At 37.9% G+C, this 25,431-nt stretch overlaps 1 protein-coding gene across 1 annotated transcript; it reads right to left on the bottom strand.

Moving 5' to 3' along the window:
- Positions 1-3,756: 3,756 nt before the first annotated feature.
- Positions 3,757-20,204, bottom strand: LOC143666719 (vomeronasal type-2 receptor 116-like). The gene is made up of 6 exons (XM_077140304.1): positions 20,103-20,204; positions 17,141-17,214; positions 10,272-10,563; positions 8,382-9,188; positions 6,879-7,002; positions 3,757-4,673 (listed from the first exon to the last, which is right to left on the bottom strand). Exons 1-6 carry the CDS (start codon positions 20,202-20,204, stop codon positions 3,757-3,759), a joined length of 2,316 nt encoding a protein of 771 aa, XP_076996419.1.
- Between the last annotated feature and the right edge of the window lie 5,227 nt (positions 20,205-25,431).

The raw sequence follows: 25,431 nt of genomic DNA, 5'->3' as shown, positions 1-25,431 counted from the left end.
TTCCTGTACATTCAAAATAATAAAATAAAAAGTAACACAAATATCACTTCAAAATACTGAAAAGCATATAACATTCCCAGGAATTAGCTGAACAAATTTATTGAATGGGTGTACTAGATTGCATTGAAGTTTCAAGTATTTTGGTCTTTCCTTAGAGGAGGATTTCCCTTTCCTATCCCATTGAACTCAGACTGGACTGTGTGAATTTCTGTAGTCAATGATATAGACAGATCCAAGCAGAAGTTGAACGAGCCATACTAGGATTCTCAAGCATTCTTTGTCCTCTCTTTCTGACAGCAGTAGTGTCCCAGATCAGAGCTGCTTTTTAACCTGGGCTGCAGAATAAAGGGATAAATCTAATGTTTAATGGACTTATAATAAATAAATAAATCTTGCTATTGTAACCTTCTGAAATTTTGAGGTTTGTTTTTTAACCCATGCAAAAAGAAGAAAGAACTAACTGATACAGCAATTTGTGTTAGTTTGAAAAATATGAAATTGCTTTTGTGTAAGCCATATCTTTTCAAGTGTCAGCAATTTCCTAGGGAGAGATAATGTTTTTTTTTTCTTTAAATTCGCCTATGTCTGGATCAAAGGGTCTGCACATAGGCATGATTTAGAGACTATCATGAGACCTGATGATGTTACTTGTGGGAATGTCCCAGTTCTTTCTCTTTGGGTGTAGTGTGTGCAGAAGAGATGGAAGCAAATATTTGTGATGGGGGGCATTCTGTAGAAGATTGTATTACTGGCATCAGCTGTATCTTTCCTCTGCATACGAGACTTATTCCCCCATGAGAGTGACATTAAACTTGGCCTTTGGACTTGCTCTTTTAGTTTGCTAATACTGCCAGAATGTAACATACCAGAAATGGAATGCATTTTAAAAGGGGATTTATTAAGTTACAAGCTTACAGTTTTAAGGCCATAAAAAAGTCTGAATTATGGCACCAACAAGCGATTTCCCTCACTCAAGAAAGGTTGATGCCATCCGGAACACCTCTGTCAGTTGGGAAGGCACATGCTGGCATCTGCTGGCCCTTCTTTCTGGTTCCCTTGTTTCTAGCTTCTGACTCCAGTAACTTACTCTCTAAGAGTCTGTGGATCCTGACTTAGCTGCTCTGGGACAAAACTCTGGGGTTCAGCTCTTAGCTTAGTATCTCATGGAAAGGCACATGGTGATGTCTGTTGGGCTCTGGCTCCTGTCTAGCTACTGTCGTCTCTTTCAGATACTGGAATCTCCTTTGATATCTGCATTTCAGAATGTCCTTTCCTAACCTTTCTCCTTTGGCTCTCCAGGCAACTCCTTTGAATGGACTCCAGTGAACTAATGAAGACCTGCTTTGAATGGTAAGAACCACAACTCCATGGAAGTAATCTAATCAAGAAGTCACACTCAAAATTGGGTGTGTCATCACTCCACAGAAATAACCTAAAAGACATTAACACCCTACAATATTGGATCAGGATCAAGAGAGCATGGCTTTCCTGGTTGAAAGAACATAATAATTTCAATCAGAAAACTTACATTGGCCAATGAAATGGAAGCTCTAGGGGTATATTGTCCATTAAGCCAGGGTATAGTGCTGACATTTTTCCTCTACCCCTGTGGCCACATCAACAATTACAAGAGAGGCCTGAGTGCTGAAGGGGGGAACCTGATTGATGGGCTTGGAAAATGAACATCACTTAGTAAAAGGTGGCTGATGAAGCTGGTATGAAACACATTTATAGTACAAAATGCACCATGTTTCTGAATGAAAAGTTGTAATGAAGTACATTTAGGCAAATTCCACCCCAAAATATATTTAATACTCAGGACAAGTATAACTCAATAACCCAACATTATTTTTAATGATATTTTCAAATGGAAGAGAAATGTGAAAAAATACAAGTCACCTTTGAAAAGAAGAACAATGAGAGAAGACTTGTGTTACCAACTATCTAAACCTACTTCAAGTTAAAATACAAAACATCATAAAAATGCTAGGGTTTTTGTATAATAAATGTAACATTTCAAACTAGCAAGGAAATGAAGTGATAATGAATAGTCTTGGAGGAGTTGAATAAAATATTTGGGGGATGCTTTAATTTGAGAGAGGTAAATGGAGAAAATATGAAAATACATGAACCATTAATATCAATTGGTGGGTTAGCAAAGATGCTGAAGGAACAGCAAAAGTCTATAGTATAACCAGTGTGGTTAACCTCAAACATTATCTGAGAGAAAATATAGTCTTGGAAAACCTGGAATAGTATTACCAGACAAAGGTGGTAGAGTTTCTGCCCAATGCCCTCAAATGACCAATTCTGGAGACACAAGGGTTTCAAAGAGAGAAACAGTTTCTTTCTAAATACAAACCAGAAGATTAGATGGTGTATCAGCCCACAATTCCATCTCCCTTAGGACACAGAAGTAGTTGGAGGTTGTTCTAGTTTGCTAGCTGCTGGAACGCAATGCAGCAGAGATGGACTGGCTTTCAATAAAAGGGGATTTATTTAGTTGATGTATACTTCTTCAGAGGAAAGGCAGGTAACTGTCAACTGAGATTCTTTCTTACATGGGAAGGCACAGGGCGATCTCTGCTGGCCTTCTCTCCAGGCCTCTGGGTTCCAACAACTTTCTCCAGGGTGATTTCTTTCTGCATCTCCAAAGGCCTGGGCTGAGCTGCGACTGCTGAGATGAGATATGCTGAGCTTCTTGGGCTGTGCTATGTTGAATCTCTCATTTAAGCACCAGCCAGTTATATCAAACATCATTCATTGCAGCAGGCATGCCTCCTAGCCAATTGCAGATAGCCCACAGAGAGTCAGCTGGATCAGGGAGCAGACAGGAATGACAGAATTCAGAATCCCTGAGGTCAACTACTGCCTCATCCTTCTTCCCGGGATTGTAGCCTTGAAGGCCAGAATCACAGTGAGAGTTTTAGCCAAAACTGTGGAAACAGCCACTGTAAATACAACTCTAAATGCCACTTGTTGGAGGATGCAGGTGGCCACAAAAAAATGAATGTGAACAACAAATGAGGTTCACATGCCATTGGCTCATGTCCACAGCAATAGAACTAAGCACCTTCACCTAGCCAAGTTGACACCTGAATCTAACTATCACAGAGGTTTTTATGGATTCTAACAATGGGAGATGAAGTCATTACAATTTCAATAGCAAGCTTAAATGGAATAGAAGAGAAACAGATTATCATTTGGAAGGCACATATGGAGAGAAACAATTTACAAATGTAAAAGAGTGAGACTGTGCTGGAACCAGTTAATGGTGGGTTCTGAGCTGATTCAATTTCCCTATTAGCATTATGGGGTTTGCCCTTATGATATTCTAAAGTAAAAAACAAAACAACAACAAAAACCCAAAGACAACAGATAAAAGGTGTACCCAATTCTACATTCATAAAGGCACAATATGAAGGATTTTAAGGACGTTAGCAATCACGGCATGGATTTCAGTACAGAGATTTTAGGTATTGACCTCTGTGTGCACCAACATACCAGAAGATAAAAAAATAATATTTATAAATGATTCATTAGTCATGTTAGTAATAGCAATTTGTTAAATAAAAACTTTTTGGTTATATAACTGTGAGTTGTGGTACCCTTATACTATGAAAATGAAAAAGGAGAGCCACATGACTGTTGAAAACTGTAAAATTCATCCAATTCCCATCTTGCTATCTCATATCTTTTTAAAGGAATAATTTAAATCGATTTGAAGTCCCACCTACCCAAGACTTAAACGTTTGCTCATCGCCCCACAGAATGTGTTTTATCCCTTATCCCCATCAGGGTGTTCCTCTCAGGCCTTAGCAGTATAATGTAGCACTTGGGAGCAAAGATGCAGCCCAGGAGTCCAGCACTGGAGGCCAAGATGGAAAAGACCTCCACAGCCACCATGACATTCCCTTTGGAGCTGTGGTAGACAGGAAGGAAGGTGACCCAGATGCTACAGCACACCAGCATGCTGAAGGTCAGGAGCTTGGCTTCATTGAAGGCATCAGGCAGGTTCCTGGCCAGGAAAGCCAAGGTGAAGCTCCCCAGGGCCAGGGCACCCAAGAATCTCAGGACACAGTAGAAGGCAGTGATGGAGCCCTTATTACACTCAATGATGATGCTGCCAGGCTCAGAATGAGTGTCTCTGTCAATGAAGGGGGGAGAAGTTCCCAACCAGAGCCCACAGAGAGTCAGCTGGATCAGGGAGCAGAGGGGAATGACAGAATTCAGAATCCCTGAGCTCAACCACTGCCTCATCCTTCTTCCCGGGATTGTAGCCTTGAAGGCCAGAATCACAGTGAGAGTTTTAGCTAAAACTGTGGAAACAGCCACTGTAAATACAACTCCAAATGCCATTTGTTGGAGGATGCAGGTGGCCGTGTTGGGATGGCCAATGAAGACCAAGGAGCAGAGGAAGCACAGGAGGAGGGAGGTGAGCAGGATGTAGCTCAGAGTCCGGTTGTTGGCCTTGGCTATGGGAGTATCTCGGTGTTTGACAAAGATCCGGGCGACCACAGCAGTGAGGAGAGAGAAACCCAGAGCTGTGCAGGCCAGAGCTGCCCCCACAGGGTCTCTGTAAGCCAGGAAGGACACGGCCTTCTGCAGGCAGTGATCTCTTTCAGAATTTGAGTAGTGAGAGTCTGGACACTTGAGACACCAATCCGTATCGGTTGAGAAATGTGAGATGTCAATGTTTCTGATTAGGTTATGTTCATTTCTTCATGGACTCTCAAATTTCACAATCTTGCTTTCAATTTCCTCCTCACAAAGTAATTAGCTATCAGATTCAGGCTGTAGAACAAGAAATAATTTATAATTAAAATAATTTTTTTTTTGCGGAAGCATGAGAAATGTTTCTTCTGATGCACATTTTCTCTGTTTCATTTTATTCACATTATAACCCCCCCTATCAGCCTGTTTATGTTATCATTCCCATCTCTGTTCCACATCTTGGATTTATTATTTCAATTCCCAAAGCATTTTTTGAGCTACTGCAGGGAGACAACAACTTGCTATGTTCTGGGGATATAGAAATGATCAAGTCTAGACACTTTCACTTGAAATGCTTCAGAATAACTATATTTAGGGTGCTTGAAATATTCTTAAATTCATCTTTTCTTTATTTTAACTTTCTCTACATCCTTCTGATGTTAATCACTCATTCCTATATCGTAAGAGTAACTTGAATCTTTATCTTTCAGCCAATCAACTCAAGTTAGACACCACTAATATTTTTAAAAATGAAGTCTTACCATTTTATTCCTTTGCCTAAAATAACCCAATGGTTGTTTTTAATCTTTAGGATAATCTCCCAACTCATAACATACTAAAAAAATACCCTTTGCATTGTCAATTCCTCACTCATCCCACCTCATCTTTCCACACTCATAAGTTTGAGGCACACCTAACTGCAATTCCCAAGTCACCTTATACCCCTAGGCAGCCATGACTCTGTGCAGATGCCTCTTCTGCCTCTTCAAGCTTCTTGTTGTTCCTTCTAGTCAGGAAGTATTCACACATATGACTGTAAATTCTGCTTGTGCCATCTCACCCAGGAAATAACCTGAGCCCATTTGGTTTACCACCTTCATGCTCTCACAGCAGCCTTCTCACAACCCCATGAACTTTTCATACCTTGTTGTGGTTTTCTATTCATTTACCTATTTGCATTATTAAGGATGATAAAGAACAGCCTGGTTTAGTTCAAATAAAAGATATGAAGGAATTAGATAAAAGAAGGTTCAAACTGTAGCTTATCTCCTTGGAGGCATGTGATCTTATTTATTTCCATCAATAGTAAAATGAAACAGATGATGAAGCCCTCCCCCCTTAGGTAATGTGGGTTAAACAAGGGTCCATACAATGGGTTTCTAGCATCTGTCATTTACAATTAAGGACAGTTATGGGTAGCACAACCTTTCCATACCTACGGCCATCATTGTGTAGGGCATTTATGGTTTCATCTTCCTTTTTTAATGAAAAAAATGAACTGCCTTAATTTTAAAAATGCACCAATAAGAAATCCAAATTTTCACCTCCCCAAAGCACAAATTTACATGGTTCACTGACGCTAATGTTTTTTTCTTTCTGTTTTTTAAACTTTCTGGGTAGTACTCTGAGTACCATATGTAAAAAGTGTATCAGATTTGTGTGCATTTAGATATGCAAAGACATGTTTTTATGTATTCAAACTTGTTTTTGCATTTCATTGGTAATTTTTGCTATTGATTTTGCAAATGATATATGATTGATATCTACTTTCTTCTATATTTCCTGGTAAGTTTCTGGTAGGTTCCTGCACAGTTGTACTTTTACTTTGCAATTGTCACAATGCCTTAGGATGATCGCACTAAAGTATACCTCACCCACTTTGATGTGAACTAGAAGTTAGGAACAATTATGAAGGCATTATAAGTACACTCAATATTTTGCTGAGTTCTAAAACACACTACTTATACAGCATTTTCTCATTTTGTATTATTTATTAAATCATTTCATGTTCATTCATTTATTAACTTCAAGAATCTGTTCACAAGTACTTTCTATAGTTAGGAACAGTAGAAATAACTGTGAAGTGCAAATGATAAAAAATGCCTTAAATATGATTAGGGGAGTTGATAAAACAATTCCATGATAGAGGCAAAGAGATATCAAGACAGATTTTCATGAAAAATACCTGATGTGTCTAAAACATGAAGAGAAATAAGCCAGAAGGATGCAGAATGTCATTTGTGTAAGGGTTAGAGTGTTGACCACAGTATGAAGTTCTTGAATAATTGAGTAACTGTGACTCTAAGGTCTTATTTCAGACCTTATGTTGTTGGGCAAATGAAGGAATGTGGTTATGAGAAAGATGTGAAGGAATTACCCTGTACCTGTTTCATTAGAAATCTCATTTCTGGGGCAAGGGGTGCAGTGAAAGCAACAGGCAGCCTTTCCTTCTTGAGGAGTTTTCCAGAACCCAGGGTTGCAACTTTTGCTGCATGCAGAATGGGGAGTCTAAAAAAAATTAGACAAAAATATTAATAATACACATATGTATTATCCTCTTGACAATCAACAAAACTCATTAAAAATACATTTAATTAACTTACTGGAGGCACTGGGATACTTTATAATACTAAATACAGCTAATTTTGGAAACGTGCTTGATGCCATGCTTTCTTTGTTTATTGATTGTACAATTTTTAAGTAATGCTATTCAAGTTACAAGGCAAGTTATATCCATATAGGTTACACTAAGAGGGAGCTAAAGTGGGTGTGGAATCTCATGGCAGGGCTCTTTTTTAAGCTATTTATCTATAGCTCTGTAGTTCCAACATTGAAACTGTCTCCAACCTACCTCTTTAAAACTGATGGCCCACTCTATCACCTCTTCATTTATGTAGAAACCTTGACCATGTGGAGCATGTGGAGCAAACTGTCCCACTTTCACCTGCAATCCTCTTCCATGAGGAAAACTCACATAGTTGAGAATATCGCATATGTATCCTCAGAGATTCTCTTGTCATTGAAAGATATCTGCTCACCAGCACTGTTGCTAAAATGGTTAGCCTTTAGAATGGCATGGAGCTACAAAAGATACATAATTATTTGAATAAATAGAGCCTGGGCTTTTGAACACCTCAATTATATTCACATCATTAAAAACTCTTAGATATATGATATTGCAAGCGTTTTTTAATCTCTTTAATCTGTCATCAAAAACTATTCCATGTTCTTAGCAGTATCAATAAAGTCTTGCTCATGAAGCTCATGTTGAACTTAGTATCATATAAACATATATCCTTGAAGGATGGCTAAAGGACAGGAAAATCCAAATATTTCTCTATATAATGATTTTGACAAATCTTGCTTAAATTCAATCCAGCCATAAACATTTCAAACATTTAGAGTGTCAGGCTCATCTCCAAAATGGATATAACCATATCTGTTGCCTAAAGTTTTGAGGATTTAAATGTGATATTCTCTAACCTCACCACCAAAACAACTATCAGTGAGAAGACACTAAAACCTGTTCCCACCCTATTGCCTTTGCACATGGTACATCCACATATACTTCAGGTCGGATAGATATGAGGGACCCTTGTTACACAGTATTGTTTTGATTTATAGATATCTATATTCTATTTCTTGCATTTGCATCTAGTTCCTGATGATTATTTCTACATAAACAAGTTGACCCAAACTAGATGTGATTCACATTCCATACTAGACTATGGAAATACACGGGAGCTTCTCAATCCTGGAGCAAGCAACCTAAAGTATAATATTTGGCTTGCAGTGTTGTTGAGCTCAAAATTACCTTTTTGAATATGCATGCAAATACCTCAGCATATGTATTGGGTCAATGAAACCAGACTATTCTAAAATACTACCTGCCAAGGGTGAAACTTGAGTTTATTTCTTATTCCCATGGTTTGCCTTTCCACTGATTGAAGAGGCATTTCATGCAGTGATTGGGCCAGAGCATACACAGCATTATAGACATAGTAACTCCATTCAGACATTGCTGTGTCAAACTGGTGCAAAGGCAGAGATTCCAAGGAGGCATTTGGTACACAGGCCTCCAGCTTATCACAGTCAGATTCAGAAACGGAACAACCAAAATGTATAAACCATAATTTGCTGAGATGAAAGTCTTCTGGGTATTTGGAAGGATTTGCTGTCTGGAGAAAGTGTTTAAAACCAGGGATCTCACTGTGGTGGTGAGAAAATGTTAGTGTCCCATGGAATGTGTCAAGCATGGAAAATCTCTCAGTGGTGGTAAAATCCCATTGTGATGTAGTGATCCAGACTTTCCATGTCACAACACAATTCCATCTATCAAAGTGGAGACCTAGAAGTGAATCTGTGTCACCATAAATGATAACAACACTTGCTGATGAATCTTGAATTCGGAGGAGGTAATTCCAGTACGGTGTAAAATAGTTTCTCTCAGTGGCAGACATGATTTTCACAAATGCCACACAGACACCATTTTTATCCATCTCTCTTCTCAGTTCTGACACAAATTGAATACCTTTCAGATCTTCTAATGCAACCAGCCCAACCCATGTCCAGTGGAAATGCAGCATTAACAACACCATGCCAACGGGCAGAGAAGTATCTTTGGGTGCCATGTGATAGACTGATGGAAATTGGCTATTTTCACTCAGAAGAGGATCAAAGGGGCCATAGGCAAGCTAAATGATTTAAAGAGAGAGATAGTCATATCTGAGTTCAATGGAAGTAATCTGAGAAATAGAATTCCATTCAGGAAGTTTGAGAAGCTTTAATGGACATTTAATAAAGTATAGAAGGGAAGATTTGCTCAATTTCAGTATCACTACAACTTCTTCCTCTGAGAGTTCTCTGGAAAATGTATTTCATTCTTAGCACTTTATTCAGGTGCACAACTCCCAAAGTCCCATAAACTACTTTGCATGAGATTCTTTAAATAGTTGTGCTACATTCCCATGGTGTACTGGTTTGGAAGGATTATGTGCCCTGGAAAAGCCATGTTTTAATTCTGATCCAATGTTATGGGTGCAACCATTTCTTTTAATGCCTATTCAATAATGTAGGTTTGAATCTTTTGATTAGACTACCTCTATGGAGATCTGACACACCCAACTGTGAGTATTAACTTTTTGATTAGATGGAGATGTGACTCAACCCATTCTGGGTAGGTCATTATTAGTTTACTGTAATCCTTTAGAAGAGGAAGCAATTTGGAAAAAGCTTTAGAACCACAAGAAAGCCATTTGAAGCATGAGGGCCCATGCAGTTAGAGTCTTTTGGAGACAAAGAAGAATATGCCCTGAAACAAGAAGCCTGGAGAGAAAGCTAGCAGATATCACCATGGTTACTATATGCCTTCCCAGTTGAGAGAGAAACCCTGAACTTCATCTTCCTTTCTTGAGTGAAGGTAATCTCTTGTTGGTGCCTTAATTTGGACATTTTTATAGACTTGCTTTAGTTGGGACATTTTCACAGCCTTCGAACTGTAAACTTGCAACTTAATAAATACCCCCTTAAAAAACTTTCCATTGCTGGTATATTGCATTCCAGCAGCTAGTAAACAAGAACACATGGTTTCTCTCTCCATTCTTTATATTCACCAAAAATAAATGGTACACACAAATGCACACACAAACACAATTTCTACATTCTAGTGGTACACCATGGGTTGAAAAAACCAGTTCCTTTTTTCATTTTCTTATCATCTGAAAATGGCTTTAGAGGAGTCAAGCATATATCCCTTTTCACCCCACACTGTATCTCACCTGTGGAAATTTGTAGAGATCCAGCAACATCCCCATTTGAGCAGAGATTGACCAAGTGGTTCCTATAACAACTGCTACAGACTTTCTCTCTCTTTCACAGATATAATTAGGGATGGCCTTCCCAAGGCCACACAGCCATATCAGGCAATTCTCCAATGTCCCTTGTTCACCAGGCAAGGCATTGTAGAGATCATATCCCAGAGACATGTTGGGTGAAAGATGGGGGCTCTTGTTGATATTCTCAACAGCAAAAACAAATGCCAGAACATATTGGTAGTGTTTGGATAGAAACCTGAATGAAGAATGTAAAGATGTTTAAGGAAAAAGCTCAAGTCCTGTCTTTTGAGATTATCCCTACTCAAGGATCCAGCATAACTTGGTGGGAGATGGGTGCTGAGCCAACTTTATTATTTGCATCAATAGGTGTCACTCCTATCATGCTTATTATTTGATACTCTCATAAATATTACAGTCAGGTGTGTAGATGTCCTAGATTAATTATATGTGTCCTGATGTGGGAAATCAGTAACCAAAATAGAGTGTCATTAACAAACTTGTAGATCATAGGTTAATTTTTAAAAATAGGTTTATATGGTTTTAATCCTCAAATCCATCATTGTAAGTTCATTTTTACACTCACAGGTACTTCAGAGAATGGCTCTAGGTATAACACCAGGTGGAAGTGCTCAGGAATAGTGAGATCCTTTCTGCTTACTGTTATGGAACCATAATAACTCAGTGCCAAGCACAAGATAGTATGAGAAATGGCTGGGGCTGGCAGAGATAAAGAGCATGAAAAGGATGAGAAAGTGTTCAGCAAAAGACTATCCATCAGGTGCCTTAGACTCTGCCTGGCTCACAGATTCAGCAATCTGCAGATTTAAAAGGCAGGATACAGGAACAAAGATTCATACTTTTTATGGATGGGGAATTTTGGTGAGAAGCACTTGAATCACTGAGAAAGTACAAAGAGACAGAGGCATGGAACGATGCTGATATATACCTCAAAGGTGTTTAAGTGATTAAAGAGATGTTGTTTCTCAAATTTCATCATTTGCGAAAAATTTTTAATTGAGTAAAATCAAAAAATTAAAGTCTCATATTGATTAATGGAATTGAATTGAGAGTTCAGAAGTAGACCCTCAAATCTATGGTTAATTTATTTTTGGGGATGGGGGTGCATGGTCTGGGAATGGAACCTGGGTCTTCTGCATGAAAGGTGAACATTCTACCAGTGACCCACCCATGCACCTTGGTTAATGGATTTTTGATAGTGTTCCCAAGTCCTCACAACTGGGACAGAACAATCTGTTCAATAAATGGTACTGGAGGACTGGATGCAAGATCTAAAAGAATGAAAGAGGACCCCTATCTCACTCCCTATGCAAAATTTAACTTAATACTGTAAAAGCCCTAGAAGAAAATGTAAGAAAACATCTTTAAGATCTAGTGGTAGGTTTTCGATCCTATACCTTACACCCAAAGCAATGAATGGGCAATGAAAGAAAGAGTAGATAAACGGAACCTTCTCAAAACTGAATCTTTTTCTGTTTCAGAGGACTTCACCAAAAGTACGAAAAGGCAGCTGATTTTATGGGAGGAAATATTTGGCAACCACATATCTGACAAGGGTTTGATATACAGATTATTCCAATAAATCCTACAGCTGAACAACAACAACAAAAAAAAGACAAACAACCCAATTTAAAAACGAGCCAAAGACAGGAACAGACAGTTTTCCAAAGGGGAAATACAAATGGATGAAAAGCACATGAAAAAAAGCACGTCTTCACTAGGTATTAGGGAATGCAAATCAAGATCACAGTGAGGTGTCATTTTATACCTATTAGAGTGGCCACTGTCAAACAAACAGAAAACTACAATGGTTGGAAAGGATGAAGGGAAAAAGGAACCCTTACTCACAGCTGGTGGAAATGGAAAAGTGTACAGCCGCTGTAGAAAATAGTTCGGCCGTTGCTCTGAAAGCTAAAAATAGACTTGCCCTATGAATTGGCAATCTTCCCACTTGATATACACGCAGGAGCATTGAAAGCAGGGATGTGAACAAAGATTTGCACACCAAAGTTTATAGTAGCATTTTTCACAATTGCCAAAAAATGGAAACACCAAGTGTCCATCTACTGATGAACTGATAAAAGAGATGTGGTATACACATGTGATGGAATATCATTCAGAAATAAGAAGGAATGAAGTCCTGAAGCATATGAAAGCATGAGGAACTCAAGCATGCAAAAACATGAGGACATAATGTTGAGTGAAATAAGTCAGACACAAAAGGACAAATATTGTATGATCTCACATATGACATTCTATTAAAGAGTACAGAATGTTTAACTTGGTTGAATTTTAATGATTGGATATGGATAGAGTTGATGGTAGCACATAATTGTGAGAATAATTAAGGGTGCTGAATTGTGCTGAATGTGGTTGACAGGGGAAGGTTAGAGTCCTATATGTCACCAGAAAGAGAATCAGAGGTTACAATTTAGGACTCTACAATTCATTAAATCTTGTGGTGGATGATGACTGTGATTAACAGCATAAATATAAAAATCTTCTTCCATGAACTAGAAGAAATGTATGAAACAACTGCAAGGAGTTTTAATAATAGAGTGGTATATTGTAAGAAATGCACCTATTGCAAACTATGGACTATACTTAACAGTAGTATCTTGATATTCTTTCATTAGCAGTAGCAAATGTACCACACCAAAGGTAGGGATCAATGATGGGGGTCGTAGTAAACAATATGGGATATTTTGGGTTTTCTCTGGTTCTCTCTCTTTTTTTTAATTTTTTTATGCAATGAAAATGTTCCTAAAAGGATTGGAGTGATAAATAACAACTATGTGATGATATTGTGAGCCGTTGATTGTTCTTTGGATGGATTGTATGTGTGTGAAAATATAGAATTAAAATTACATTCTGGGTTCAATCTCTGGAGCTTGCCCAAGCCCCCCAAAATTACATTAAAACAAAAAATAATCACATGCTCTCTGGCCAAAAAAAAAGTTAACTCTTTTATAATTTGTCATAGTGTTCTAACTTAAAAGCTATTGGGATTGTTTTTTATCTCTTTATAAATATATATTGTACAGTTTCTTGTCTGTACTAGATTCTATCTAATTCATTTTATTTATACTCTAATTCATTATTTTTCTTTTTAACTCTTTAATCTCTAATAAAATGCATTATATCTACATTGGTACATTAACGTTTTTATTTATAATATACTTCCTTTATCAAATCGTTGTATTTTTATGGCCTCTGCTTGCATGCTTATTATTGTTATTCCATTTTGTTTTTGATAATATTATATAGTTTATTTTGTTGATCTGGTAATTACAATAGCCGGTGTGTGGCAGGTTAAATATTTACTTTTTTTTTTTTTTGCATGGGCAGATGTGGGGATTTGAACCTGGGTCACTGGCATGGCAGGCAAGAACTCTGCCTGCTGAGCCACCATGGCCCATCCTAAATATTTACTTTTATTTACTTTTAGCCTGCATGTTATTTGTTGTTGTGTATTACCTTATAGATTTGGCAAAACCACTAGCAGACAGTTCATATTTGTTTGATTTTAATCTGCGCATAATCTGAGTCTGTGTTTAATATGTTTCTCTAAAGAGGATTTAAGTTGCATTCTGCTTTAAGACAGATGCAATATCAGCCAAGGTGGTTGCCACGCTCTCACCATTCCCCAGGCTGACCCTCTGTAACACAAGAAGCACAGGCTTCCTTCTGCTGCGCTGTTAAGCACTCCCTTTGCAAAGAGTAATAGTTCAGTGCTGATGCTTGGGTGTTATTGTTTGCTCTTTCTTATTTTTGTTTGTGGGGGTTGTTTTTACTTCATATTGTACAGAAATTGCAACAATGTATAGGAATTTATTCACAATCTTGTTGCATTTTATTAGGCCCTTCTGAAATTCCCATATGTCATGCAGTCAAATATGGAAGTCTCACATTTCTTTGCCATCAATTTTCCCACACGTGTTCTTTATGCTGGAAAAACTATCAGTTTTTGCCATTTGGCAAAAAATTATTCTTCAGTATTTGGCAAAATAAGCTGTGGCTTGGAATATTGCCTCCACTAAGTTTCATTGTGAATATATAAACCTATATTTTAAAATGGTTGTAATAAATGACATTATTGAGGAATTGCTTAGATTTAGCTAGGAGTATAGATTGGAAAATAACATTGTTATCAACATAAATATCCTGATTTTTGTAATTATACTGTGGCTATATAAAAGATTTCTTTGTTAATAAATAAAATATTTTCCTAGGATATACCTTTTAGGAAATATCTGCAAAGTAATCCCAAAAGGTTCTGAAAAGAATTAGAGGACATGGGAAAGGAAGGAGGAAAGCAGTGGCAGCATATTGACTTTCTTATTGAATATGGCTAAGTATAAAGAAAAGAAAGAACAACTTGAAATAAAGACATAAATCATATTAAAAAGGCCACACAATGGATCATTGAGGATAAACATTTGATGTGCACTTTTAAACTTGAGATGCAAATTACTTCAGATTCAGCAAATATAAGTGAACCATAGAGAGTAAGAGAATTATCAATGGTATTCCACAGCAGCTTTACCAAGAGATGATGTCAGATGTACAACATTATTTATCAAGTAAGAAATTAAGAGACAAAAGAGGTTAACTCATAAAATTGTACAATCAATATCATAGTATCAATAGATAAAACCCAATTTTTAGAAACATGAGGACACATGGAGGAAACTAAAATCATATCTATGAACTAAATATCTCTCTCATGTGTGAGATAACTGCCAATAAAAAACACTGACAATAAACAAAGGAATTCCGTATACTTGCATTTCTTTCATATGTTTATTTATTTATCTCATAAGTTCAAAACTAGTATTGGCTGTATCCTTGACAATGTGCTAATTTGGCTTTATAAGAGAGCCATCTTGGGGAACACATTATGGAGAAATTCTTAGATATACCTCTAAAAATGTCCAATAATTTTCTTCCCAGATAGATAGTCACCAGAAAATACCTAATTAAGCTCACAAGTATTGAACAAATAAAACAGTTGCAAGCCCAAATAACTTTCACAAATGACTTATTGAATCAAAGGATACATCAAATCAGTATTCTAAAATTGGTAGTAAACATCTCAGGGAACAGATAGATCATATGTAAATACAGAAAGATACATACACTATCTAAGAAAAATGGATTTGACAAATATTTCCCTGGCCCCCTGTGAAAAACTTTACTGAGGGTCCCAAAAAAGACTTTAAAATGAAATATGTGTACTTGTCATTACTCTCCAAATAAAGATATAAAAAATAGCATAATAAAAATGTAGTAATCAAATTGAATTTAATAGTAATGAAAAATAACTTTTAAAGTTTCCTGGAAAAATGAATAATCAGAAAATTATGGTAATATAATAAGAGGATAAGTGAATCTCCAAATAACAAAATTATATATTTTTGATTAGTAATAAAAGTACAACAAAATTACATTAAAAAGTATAGGGAATGGTACAAAGCATAAAGAAACAGAGTAGTGTATAAAAAAAGGAGTTTTGGGCGGGCCGCGGTGGCTCAGCGGGCAAAGTGCTTGCCTGCCGTGCCGGAGGACCCCGGTTCGATTCCCGGCCCCAGCCCATGTAAAAACCAAAACAAAACAAACAAAATATAATAAAAACAAGAAAATGTTTAAAAATGTTTCCCTTTCTTCCTCCCTTCCTTCCTTCCATCCTTCCTTCCTTCTCTGTCTTTCCTTCCTTTCCTCCCTCTCAAAAAAAAAAAAAAAAAAAGCTTTAAAAAAGAAAAAAAGGAGTTTTCATAACTTAAGATAGCATTTAAAACAGTAGAAAGAGGAAAAGGTTTTCACTTAATTGTGAAATTTGACTCTTTGGAAATATATGATTACATTATATATTTATTCACTATATGTATATATATATATATTTTCACATTTTAGTAAAAAATAAATCCAAGTGGTCTAAAGAGCTCAAAAAGAAAGACAATGTTATAAAGCTAACCATTTATATTTATAATTTATGTTTTAAAACATAAAACAGGCAACCATTCTTGCCTGCTGAGCCACTGTGGCCAGCCTTCTAATATAATTTTTAAATAAATTCATATTTTTACAGCATATTGAAAGATTTTAAAGTCTTGCTCAATAGTGAACCTGGTTTTTGAGTGCAAACAGACAGGAGATACACATATCTCTGAACAGACCTCTGTGATGGAATGTGGGACCCCTAAATGTTTCAGCAGATAAGCAGGTCACAGAAAGAAATTCAGTCTTGTACACTTGGACTTGGAAAAATGTCTCTTTTTCCAATCTTACATGCCTTTTGCAACCATATAAATCAAACATGCCCCCTTCCTGCAGAGACTCAAGAGCTCACATTTCCTGACTTAAATTCGCTGTGATCCTGAAGCTGGCACACAGATCAACAGTGAACATCTACAGCACCATGAACTAGGAGCTAAAATTTGTATAAACTAAAAATAAAAGTGTGCTGAAATAAAACCCACTTAATAAAACCCTGAAATAGAGTCCAATCCCCATTGTCCCTAGAGCAATAAGTGAAACTGAATTAATTGAAGGGATTCAATCTAATAAATGGGGCAGGTTATTAGGAGCAGGAGGTTTGCAGATATTTTGCAATGAAACAGGTTTTTGCTTAGGAATCCTTTGACACTAGTGACTTCTCTATAGGATTATTAGCAATTTTTCCAGTCAAATTAAGAAATGCTGATATATTCCAATAATGTAGAGAAGAGTAGTTGCTCTGGCCTCTGAGTCTTAGCTCCAGCCCACACCCTGTGTGTCTGAGGACTCTCACTTACCGCTCCCCTGGGGACCCCTCCATCGCCTGGAACAGCCATGGCAGGGCAGTGAGGTCAGGGACTGTGGCGGCTGGCTGAGAAGCAGGGAGGAAAGAGATGTAGGAAAGACCTTTATCAGGTGTAGGGAAAGGCAAAGAAAATGGAAAAGAAACCAAAGGAAAGAAAAGGTAATTTCTTACTTCCGGTTTAAAAAGAGAGACATCAGTAAGATGATCCAAAATACATTAGTTACAGACAACAACAAGATATGGCAGGATTCTGTAATTCAGAGCATGTGCAAATGACACAGACCTCATTCATCACCCATCACCACCAGGCAGAAAAAAAATTCAAAAAAGCAGTTACTTACTCCTGGAGAATCATATCTGTGAAAGGACGGATACTAAACCACTTCCACTCTCTTAAAAATGTATAAAGTGGGAAAAAGCCACCAATGATAAAATCTCCATCCTCGTGTACACTGGGCTTCATTTTCATAAAGCAGCCAGGATCATCCAAACTGCACCCACAGGGTGGAATCTGCAGAAGTGGGAGAATAAAAATCAGGGGGAGCATCATAGAAACAGCTCCATAAATGTCAGACAAAGTCCTTAGTCCATGAAAAAGTATGAAGTAGACAGGGCTAGTATGAACCAGCTGCCTAAATCTGTGCTATGAAAGAACAAAAATGAACTAATTGGTGTGTTCCTGAGTGTTGGCTTCTTCCCCTTGTCTAGGACTAGAGTAATCCTGAATGCAGAAAAAAGGATGTATATATCTATATATGGATGCATATGTATATGGATAGATTAGTTCAAAATGCTTTTAAACCCCTTGTGGGTTATAGAATCATCCTGACTTTTTTTTAGCAAACCCCTGTCCCTCCCCTCAGAGAAGATGAAGATCTAGAGACCATTTCTTCCCTGGGGCTCTACACCTGAGGCTCTGGGCCCAGGTGAAAAACAACAGAAAAAACATATTTGTTGATCAATTCCTCCATTCCACTAGGCGTTAAAAACCAATAACAGAATCCTAGACACCAAACCCTTTGAGGAAATTATCTTCCCCAACCCATGTCAGTTTGCTTTTTAGGAGCTAATTTTGTTGCAACAGAGTAAAAAACTTGTGTAAGTGGGTCAGAGATGGCCCTGTTCATAGGAGGATGCACTGAGCCCCACAGCAGTAGGTCCTACGGCATCAATGTGGGACAGGGCAGTCTCAGTCTAAGAACCAGGCACAAAACACCTCTATTCTTGTTCCATAATGCCAGCAATGTTGTCTCAGATCCCTTAGCCTGTGCAAGAGACAATCCTGGCCAGTTTATCAGTCAGTGCCCAGTCTTAGAGTTAAACCTCACAGTAACATAGACAGGGAAATCTCAATGTGGAGAAATTATTGAGTATAATAGGAGACTGAAGGATTGAGAGTTTTGTGAGAAATAAATAGAAATCTAAAGAATATAGAAATAGATAAAAGGAGCAGCTGCTAAACCTATGATTGAGAGACCCCTCCTTATCTAACACTGAAACCCAGACCTCAATGCGGGGGCTCACTACTGTTGTTCACTGAATGGCAGAGAAGTCATTGGTGAGCTGTGCTGGTGAACTTCTAGATTTCTGCCCTATAAGATGCTAGGTAAAGCTTTTCCTGGAAAGGCGTTTCACCAGAAGTGTGCTACAAAGCCTTTAGAGAAGCAGATGGTGAAGGAAGACCATGGCTGGCTCTCTAGGTCTGCTAACCACCATGCACTGCAGAATCTGGGCACTGGAAAAGGAAGGAGAGCTGCAGGAACTGGCCATATGTGAGCACATAGGCAGCTCAAAACAAACCCTTTTTCTCCTACCATGTCTTTTGTGTGCCTTCCACTGACAAAACTTCCATGCCAGATGACAAAAGCAAAGCATTTAAAGGGCTCACTCAATTTATAAGAATGAAGGGTACATCTGTAGCTGAGAGGCAATAAATTGCTGACCAGAACAACTAATCTAGAAAGGAGCTGTAGATTTCTCCTTTACCATTCGATAGACCAAGATGAAAGCTAGAAAGATAAAGACTTGTGCTTGTTTTCTACTAACTGGTTCTCTGATATCTCCTCAAGCCCTCCTTTCTTTGTACAACTGCTCATCAGTTCACAGAACTGTCATCAGCTCCAAGTCTGTGTATTAGGTTTAACCTCTGTTTTTAAAAGGAATCTGATCTGTCATCCTTCAGCTCAGGGAAAGCCAGATGACAGCTTAGTGAGAATAATGAAAGAAAGGAGGAACAGTTTAGGAGGAAGCAGAGGTTACTGATAGATGGATAAAAGTGAGGAAGACATGGAAGTTCATGGTAAATAGGATAATGATGGGGATCTGGCTGCATTTAACTCATTCTGTTATGCACTTTCTATGTTATTTATATAAATTTTCATAAGATGTCCATACGCAGATATTGTTTTTCACCAATTTAGGAATGGATAAAGTGTTTTTCAAAGGTATTAAATTACTCAACAAAGATGAGAATTATAGAACCTACAAATCCAAGGTGAATTTTGCAGTGTGGCTTGAGAACCCAGGCCATTTTGCAATAGGCACCAGAAAGCATCAGAGCCCAGTTCTTCAACCTTGGCATCCCCATTTCATCCTGTTACTCAGAATCCTTGTCTTTATATTCTCAGACTTCAAGGATCAGCATTATGGGCAACTCTTCTACATTTTCACAGTGAGCAGACAGCCTTGGTGTAATTGTGTTGGCTGTACCAAACATCACACAACAGTCTATGAAATGAGTTCTAATCATGAATCTTTATGTATTAGAGGCCCCCAGGGTTTCTCAACAGATTTGAATATGAGACTCCCCATACCTAAGCACTGAGAGAGATCGCTGCCTCAGGAAGGCCGTGTCCTTCCTGGGTTATGACAATCCTTGGGGGGCAGCTCTGGCCTGCACAGCTCTGTGATTCTCTCTCCTCACTGCTTCAGTCCTGGGTATCTTTGTGAAATACAGAAATTCTCCTATAGTCAAGGAAAACATCCAGACTCTGAGCTACATCCTGTTCATCTTCCTCATCCTGTGCTTCCTCTGCTCCTTGGTCTTCATTGGTCATCCCAACAGGGCCACCTGCATTTATGATGAGTAGAATTTGGAGTTGTATTTACAGTGGCCATTTCCACGGTTCTGGCTAAAACTCTGTGATTCTGACCTTCAAGTCCGCAATTCCAGGAAGAAGGATGAGGTAGTGGTTGGTCATAGGAGCCCCAAATTCTGTCCTTCCTGCCTCCTCCCTTATCTAGCTAACTCTCTGTGGACTTTTACTGGGAACTTCTTCTGAGCTTGGTAGCATCATCATTAATTAAGCCCCATCACTGTGTTCTACCAGTAGAGGGGGATCTGTCTTTCTAATAACAGAGGACAGCAAAACCCTTGTAAACAGGGTAACTTCAAAACACCAAACAAGCAAAATCCCAGGACAAGAGAGAGGCCTGAGAGGGAAATCCCCACACTCTGCAATCGTGTTGGGTAGGCATCCCAGAAATTTTGAACAACCAAGAAGAACTGGCAGAAGTACCTTTATAAAAGTTCCAAGAATCAGTTAAATGACTACAGGGCCAGTAACGAGGCCAGCACTCAATGAAGAAGACTTTCTAAAAGTGCAAGGGTCTTGTTTTGCTGGGCAGACCCCTCCGCTGACCCTCACCAGCTTGTGTGGAGCCACCCACATTCCCAATGCCGGTCCATGGTCTTGGTTCCAGAAGGAGATGAGTGACCTTCATGCACATACTGGGAGCATGTGTGTTGGCTGGGTCTGCTTGGTTGGTGACCAGAGGGACCTGTTGCCCTGCATGTATAATGCATTTCATTGAACTCGACAACAGAATACTGTGGGAAAGCAGTCAAGCAGTTGCCTGGGGCAAGAGTTTGCTGACTCTGGGATATACAGTGCAGTGATTGGAACCAGGAAGAAACCATCTCCTACAGAAGAGTAAACATTCATATTTGTGGAATTGGGCTATTCCTAGAGCCACTTGTAAAATTCTGGGAAAAGACAAATGTGCAGAACAGATAAATGGGGCCCATACAGTTTTCCTTGGAGCTAGTCTTTAAACTCTTCATATAGGTAAGATATGAAGGAGAATCCTCACACAGATCAATCTCCAAAGATAGGGATTATTTTGGGGGTTCTGAAAGAGTTCTTGAACCAAATGGTGGTGGATGATGGTTGTTGAATATCACACACCCTTAATGTCCTTAAATTGTACACTTTAAAATGGTTATAATGGAAAATTTTATGCCTATTTTAGCATAATAAGAAGTACATTACATTCAGTTAAAAAGCATAAGGGTGAAGAGACATTAAGACATTTCCAGATAAAAGAAAATAGAGGGACTTTGTCACAACTAGGCTTGCCCTACAAGAGATCTAAAGAGTTACTGAATTATGTTTGTGAATAAGATTGAAAGATGAAATTTTGGATCCTGTATATTACTAGAAGGTAAGTTAGGAGACAAAAAGTGGGACTATACAACACAATTAGACCAGTTGTAGCAATGAATATGCCTCATAGAACAAGTATAAGAATGGTCTTTCATGAATTATAACAAAAATATGTAACTATTACAAGGCGTTAATAAAAGGCTAGTATATGGGAAAATATTCCTAAACTAAACAATGGGTTTAGTTAACAGTAATATTTTAATATTATTTCATCTATTTAACAAAGGTCCCAAACCAATATAAAGTGTCAAAGATGGGGGGAATATGGGAACATTCTATTTTTTACATGACTTTTATGTAAACCTACAACTTGTCTAATTAAAAAAAAAGGCAATCATTAAAAGAACATTATCCTGTAGAGACATGAATGAAGCTGATCTGTATAGAATGAAAGTAAATACAGAGCAAAGGATGATATCATCCATATTTTAAAACTGCATTCTGTGTGAGACTAAAGGGAGAGATATTTATTTGGTGAAAAATTCATATTGTGGGTAGTGCATTTCCTAATTTAACTTGTATAGTCAGTTTAGTTGAATACTATATAAGTACATGGAATCTTGAATAGGGTGGGAGACTTGCTTGGGGTTAATATAATGCTCTGATATATCCCAGAGTAATTTGAGCAGTGAATAAAGAAGTATTTGCAAGGTCCCTTTGAGGCACTGGGGAAAAAGAAGGAAATATTCAACTTCCCCATTTGGAGAACTTCTGATATTCTACAAGCAGTGGATATAACCAAATCAATAGGCTGAACCCTGGATTTTGGGATTCACCTCTATGAAACTTATTCCTGCAAAAGATAGGCTAAGCCTACTTAAAATCAGGCCTAAGGGTCACCCCCAGAGAACCTGTTTTGTTGCTCAGATGTGGCCTCTCTCCTTCTCTCTAAGCCAATGTGGCAAGTGAACTCACTGCCCTCCCCACCCCCAATACAGAACAGAAATTGACTTATGGTCATCTAGGACTGTTGACAGATAGAATATGGGGTTTTTCTTTTTTGAGGACTGAAAACTGTTCTAGAATTGATTGTGGTGATGAATGCACAACTCTGTGATTATACTCAAAGCCACTGATTGTACACTAGAATGATTTTGGATGCATTGCATGCTATGTGAATATATCTCACTAAAACTGCTTTTTTTTTAAAAAAAACATTTTTTGGTTTTTTTTTATTAATTAAAAAAAATTAACTAACACAACATTTAGAAATCATTCCATTCTACATATGCAATCAGTAATTCTTAATATCATCACATAGATGTATGATCATCATTTCTTAGTACATTTGCATTGATTTAGAAAAAGAAATAGCAAGACAACAGAAAAAGAAATAAAATGATAATATAGAGAAAAAAATAAAAATAAAAAATACAAAAAGTATATAAAAAAACTATAGCTCAGATGCAGCTTCATTCAGTGTAAAAAACATTTTTATTGTATAATATAACATATAGCAAAGTAAAGAAATAAAAAATCAATAGTTTTCACATCACTCCTCAACAAGCAGTTACAGGACAGATCCCAGAGTTTGTCGTGGGCTACCACATGATCTTCTCAGATTTTTCCTTCTAGCTGCTCCAAAATATAAGTGGCTAGAAGGATTAAATATTTTTTATTGCTGCAATCTACTTTTTCCTTTATTTTGTGAAAAATATCATATATATAGAAAGAAGCAAAACATTTCAAAGCACAGCACCACAATTAGTTGTAGAATATATCTCAGAGTTTGACATGGGTTACAAGTCCACAATTTTAGGTTTTTACTTCTAACTGCTCAAGGATACTGGAGACTAAAAGAGATGTCAACTAAATGACTCAGCAATCATATCCATTCATTAAATCCTATCTTCTCTGTCTAATACAGCACCACCTTTAATCTTTCTATACCTCTCTTTATGGGTGTTTGGGCTATGGTCATTTTCACTTTTTCAAGTTGGAAGGGGCTGTCATTAATATGGGGTAGGGAGCTGGAACTACCTGATGTTCTGGAGAGGTTGGGCCCTCTAGGTTTCAGGAGTTATCTGGTCCAGGACCCACCTAGAGGTTGTAGATTTCCAGAAAGTTACACTAGTGCCTGGAAACCTTGTGAAATTTTACAATTGCCCTACCTGTTCTTGAGGATTGGCTGGAATGGTCTTGGTGGGGGTTTGGCAGGTTTCAATAGGTCACAATGTCTAACTGAAGCTTACATAAGAGGAACCTCCAGAGTAGTCTCTCACTCTATTTGAACTCTCTCTGCCACTGATACTTTATTATTTATACTTCCTTTCCCCCTTTTGGTCAGGATGAAAATCTTGATTTCACGGTGCCAGGGCCAGATTCATCCCTGGGAGTCATTTCCCACATCACCAGGGAGACTTTCACCCTGGGTTGTTATGTCCCATATAGGGGGTAGGGCAATGATTTCACTTGTAGAGCTGGGCTTAGAGAGGGTGAGGCCACATCTGAGCAACAAAAAAGGTCCTCCAGTAGTAACTCTTAGGCATACTTACAGGTAATCTAAGCTTCTCAACTACCTCCATAAGTTTCACCAGAGTAAGCCTCAGAATCAAGGGTATGACCTATTGATTTGGGTGTCACTAAAGTTTGACACAGTATCAGGGATTCCCTGGTGGTAGGGTTTAATAGTTCCATATTTTTCCTCACATCCCTGAAGGGATTTTGCCAATGCTTTTTGATTATCTGCTTAATATACTCTAGGATGTATCCAGGCATTACTTTAAGCTATACAGGATTAAAGGACCTCTTTCTTACTCTGGGCTCCCTGTGTTTAAGTTGTTCAAATAAGCTATACAGATAGGATGAGTTAGATTATGTACTACAGAAAATTTCAGTTCGAGACCAAATAAACCTTTCTTCCTTTGGTCTGAAATACTATGTGTGGGTCTTAAATATAGACAATGTCTTTCTTTACCCCTGTTACTTAACCCCAACCTGATTGGCTTCATTCTTATCTCTAAATAGCAGGTTATTTATGTGTATAAAACAGTCTCTCAAAACCCAGACATAATAGTTACCACTCCAAACTAAATGTGTCTACTGCAGAAGCTTACAATCTAAGCCCCTGTTTTCTTATAAGCATTTTCTAATGGAGACCATAGCATTGTTATTGTTTTGTTCATGGTTTATTTTGCCTCACCAAATGTTCATTCACATTGTTGCATGCCTCACGACTTCATTCCTTTTTGTAGCAGCACAACATTTGCTCATAAGTATACACTATGGTTCACCAATCTGCTTCTCAGTCAGTGCATCCTTCAGCCACCTGTATTCATCAGGCATCATGTATAGTGCCCAAAGCCCACAGTCCATCAACACTCTCAATTTTAGATAATTTCATTGTTCCCAAGAGAAAGAAACCCAATAAACACACCCTCACTAAACAGGAAATCTAAACCTCTCCCTACCCCCATTATTTACTTCTGCTGTTACTGAGGTAGTGCTGATGTCTTCCCTTTTGAACATAGGCAATAGCATGCAATATCAGTTTTCCCCCTGAACCCAGAACTTAAACACTCTTTGTAATGATACCTTTGAAGTAATTCTCACAAGAACTAATTTATATTTCTAATGTTAATCAGTGGGACACATACAACCCCTTTCAATCTTCTTCATCTTCAATGTGGTAATATTCCTTATGGACCCACTAGGAAATGGCATTCACTTCTATCTATTCCCTTATACTGGAGTTCAACCTCACTTGCTAACCATTCTCCCATCTCTAGTTTCTATGCATCTGTAAGTCCTCTATATTCTGTGTTATAAGCCTCTGATTTTACCTTTATCATGCTCATAAAAGTGGTATCATATGGTATCTATCCTTCTGTGTCTGGCT

Source organism: Tamandua tetradactyla, chromosome 23 (assembly GCF_023851605.1).
Source record: "Tamandua tetradactyla isolate mTamTet1 chromosome 23, mTamTet1.pri, whole genome shotgun sequence".
In the NCBI taxonomy this organism is placed as follows: domain Eukaryota; kingdom Metazoa; phylum Chordata; class Mammalia; order Pilosa; family Myrmecophagidae; genus Tamandua; species Tamandua tetradactyla.
Note: the sequence above shows the minus strand (reverse complement) of the source record. Positions and strands in the feature narration are given on the sequence as shown.

Coding starts and splice junctions, on each gene's coding strand:
- LOC143666719 (XM_077140304.1), bottom strand. CDS start 20,204: ATGACCAATGAAGACCAAGGAGCAGAGGAAGCACAGGATGAGGAAGAT. Junction 9,189..10,271: donor ATCTCTACAAATTTCCACAG/GTGAGATACAGT, acceptor TAAATCATTTAG/CTTGCCTATGGCCCCTTTGA. Junction 4,674..6,878: donor TGAGATTTCTAATGAAACAG/GTACAGGGTAAT, acceptor CACATTTCTCAA/CCGATACGGATTGGTGTCTC.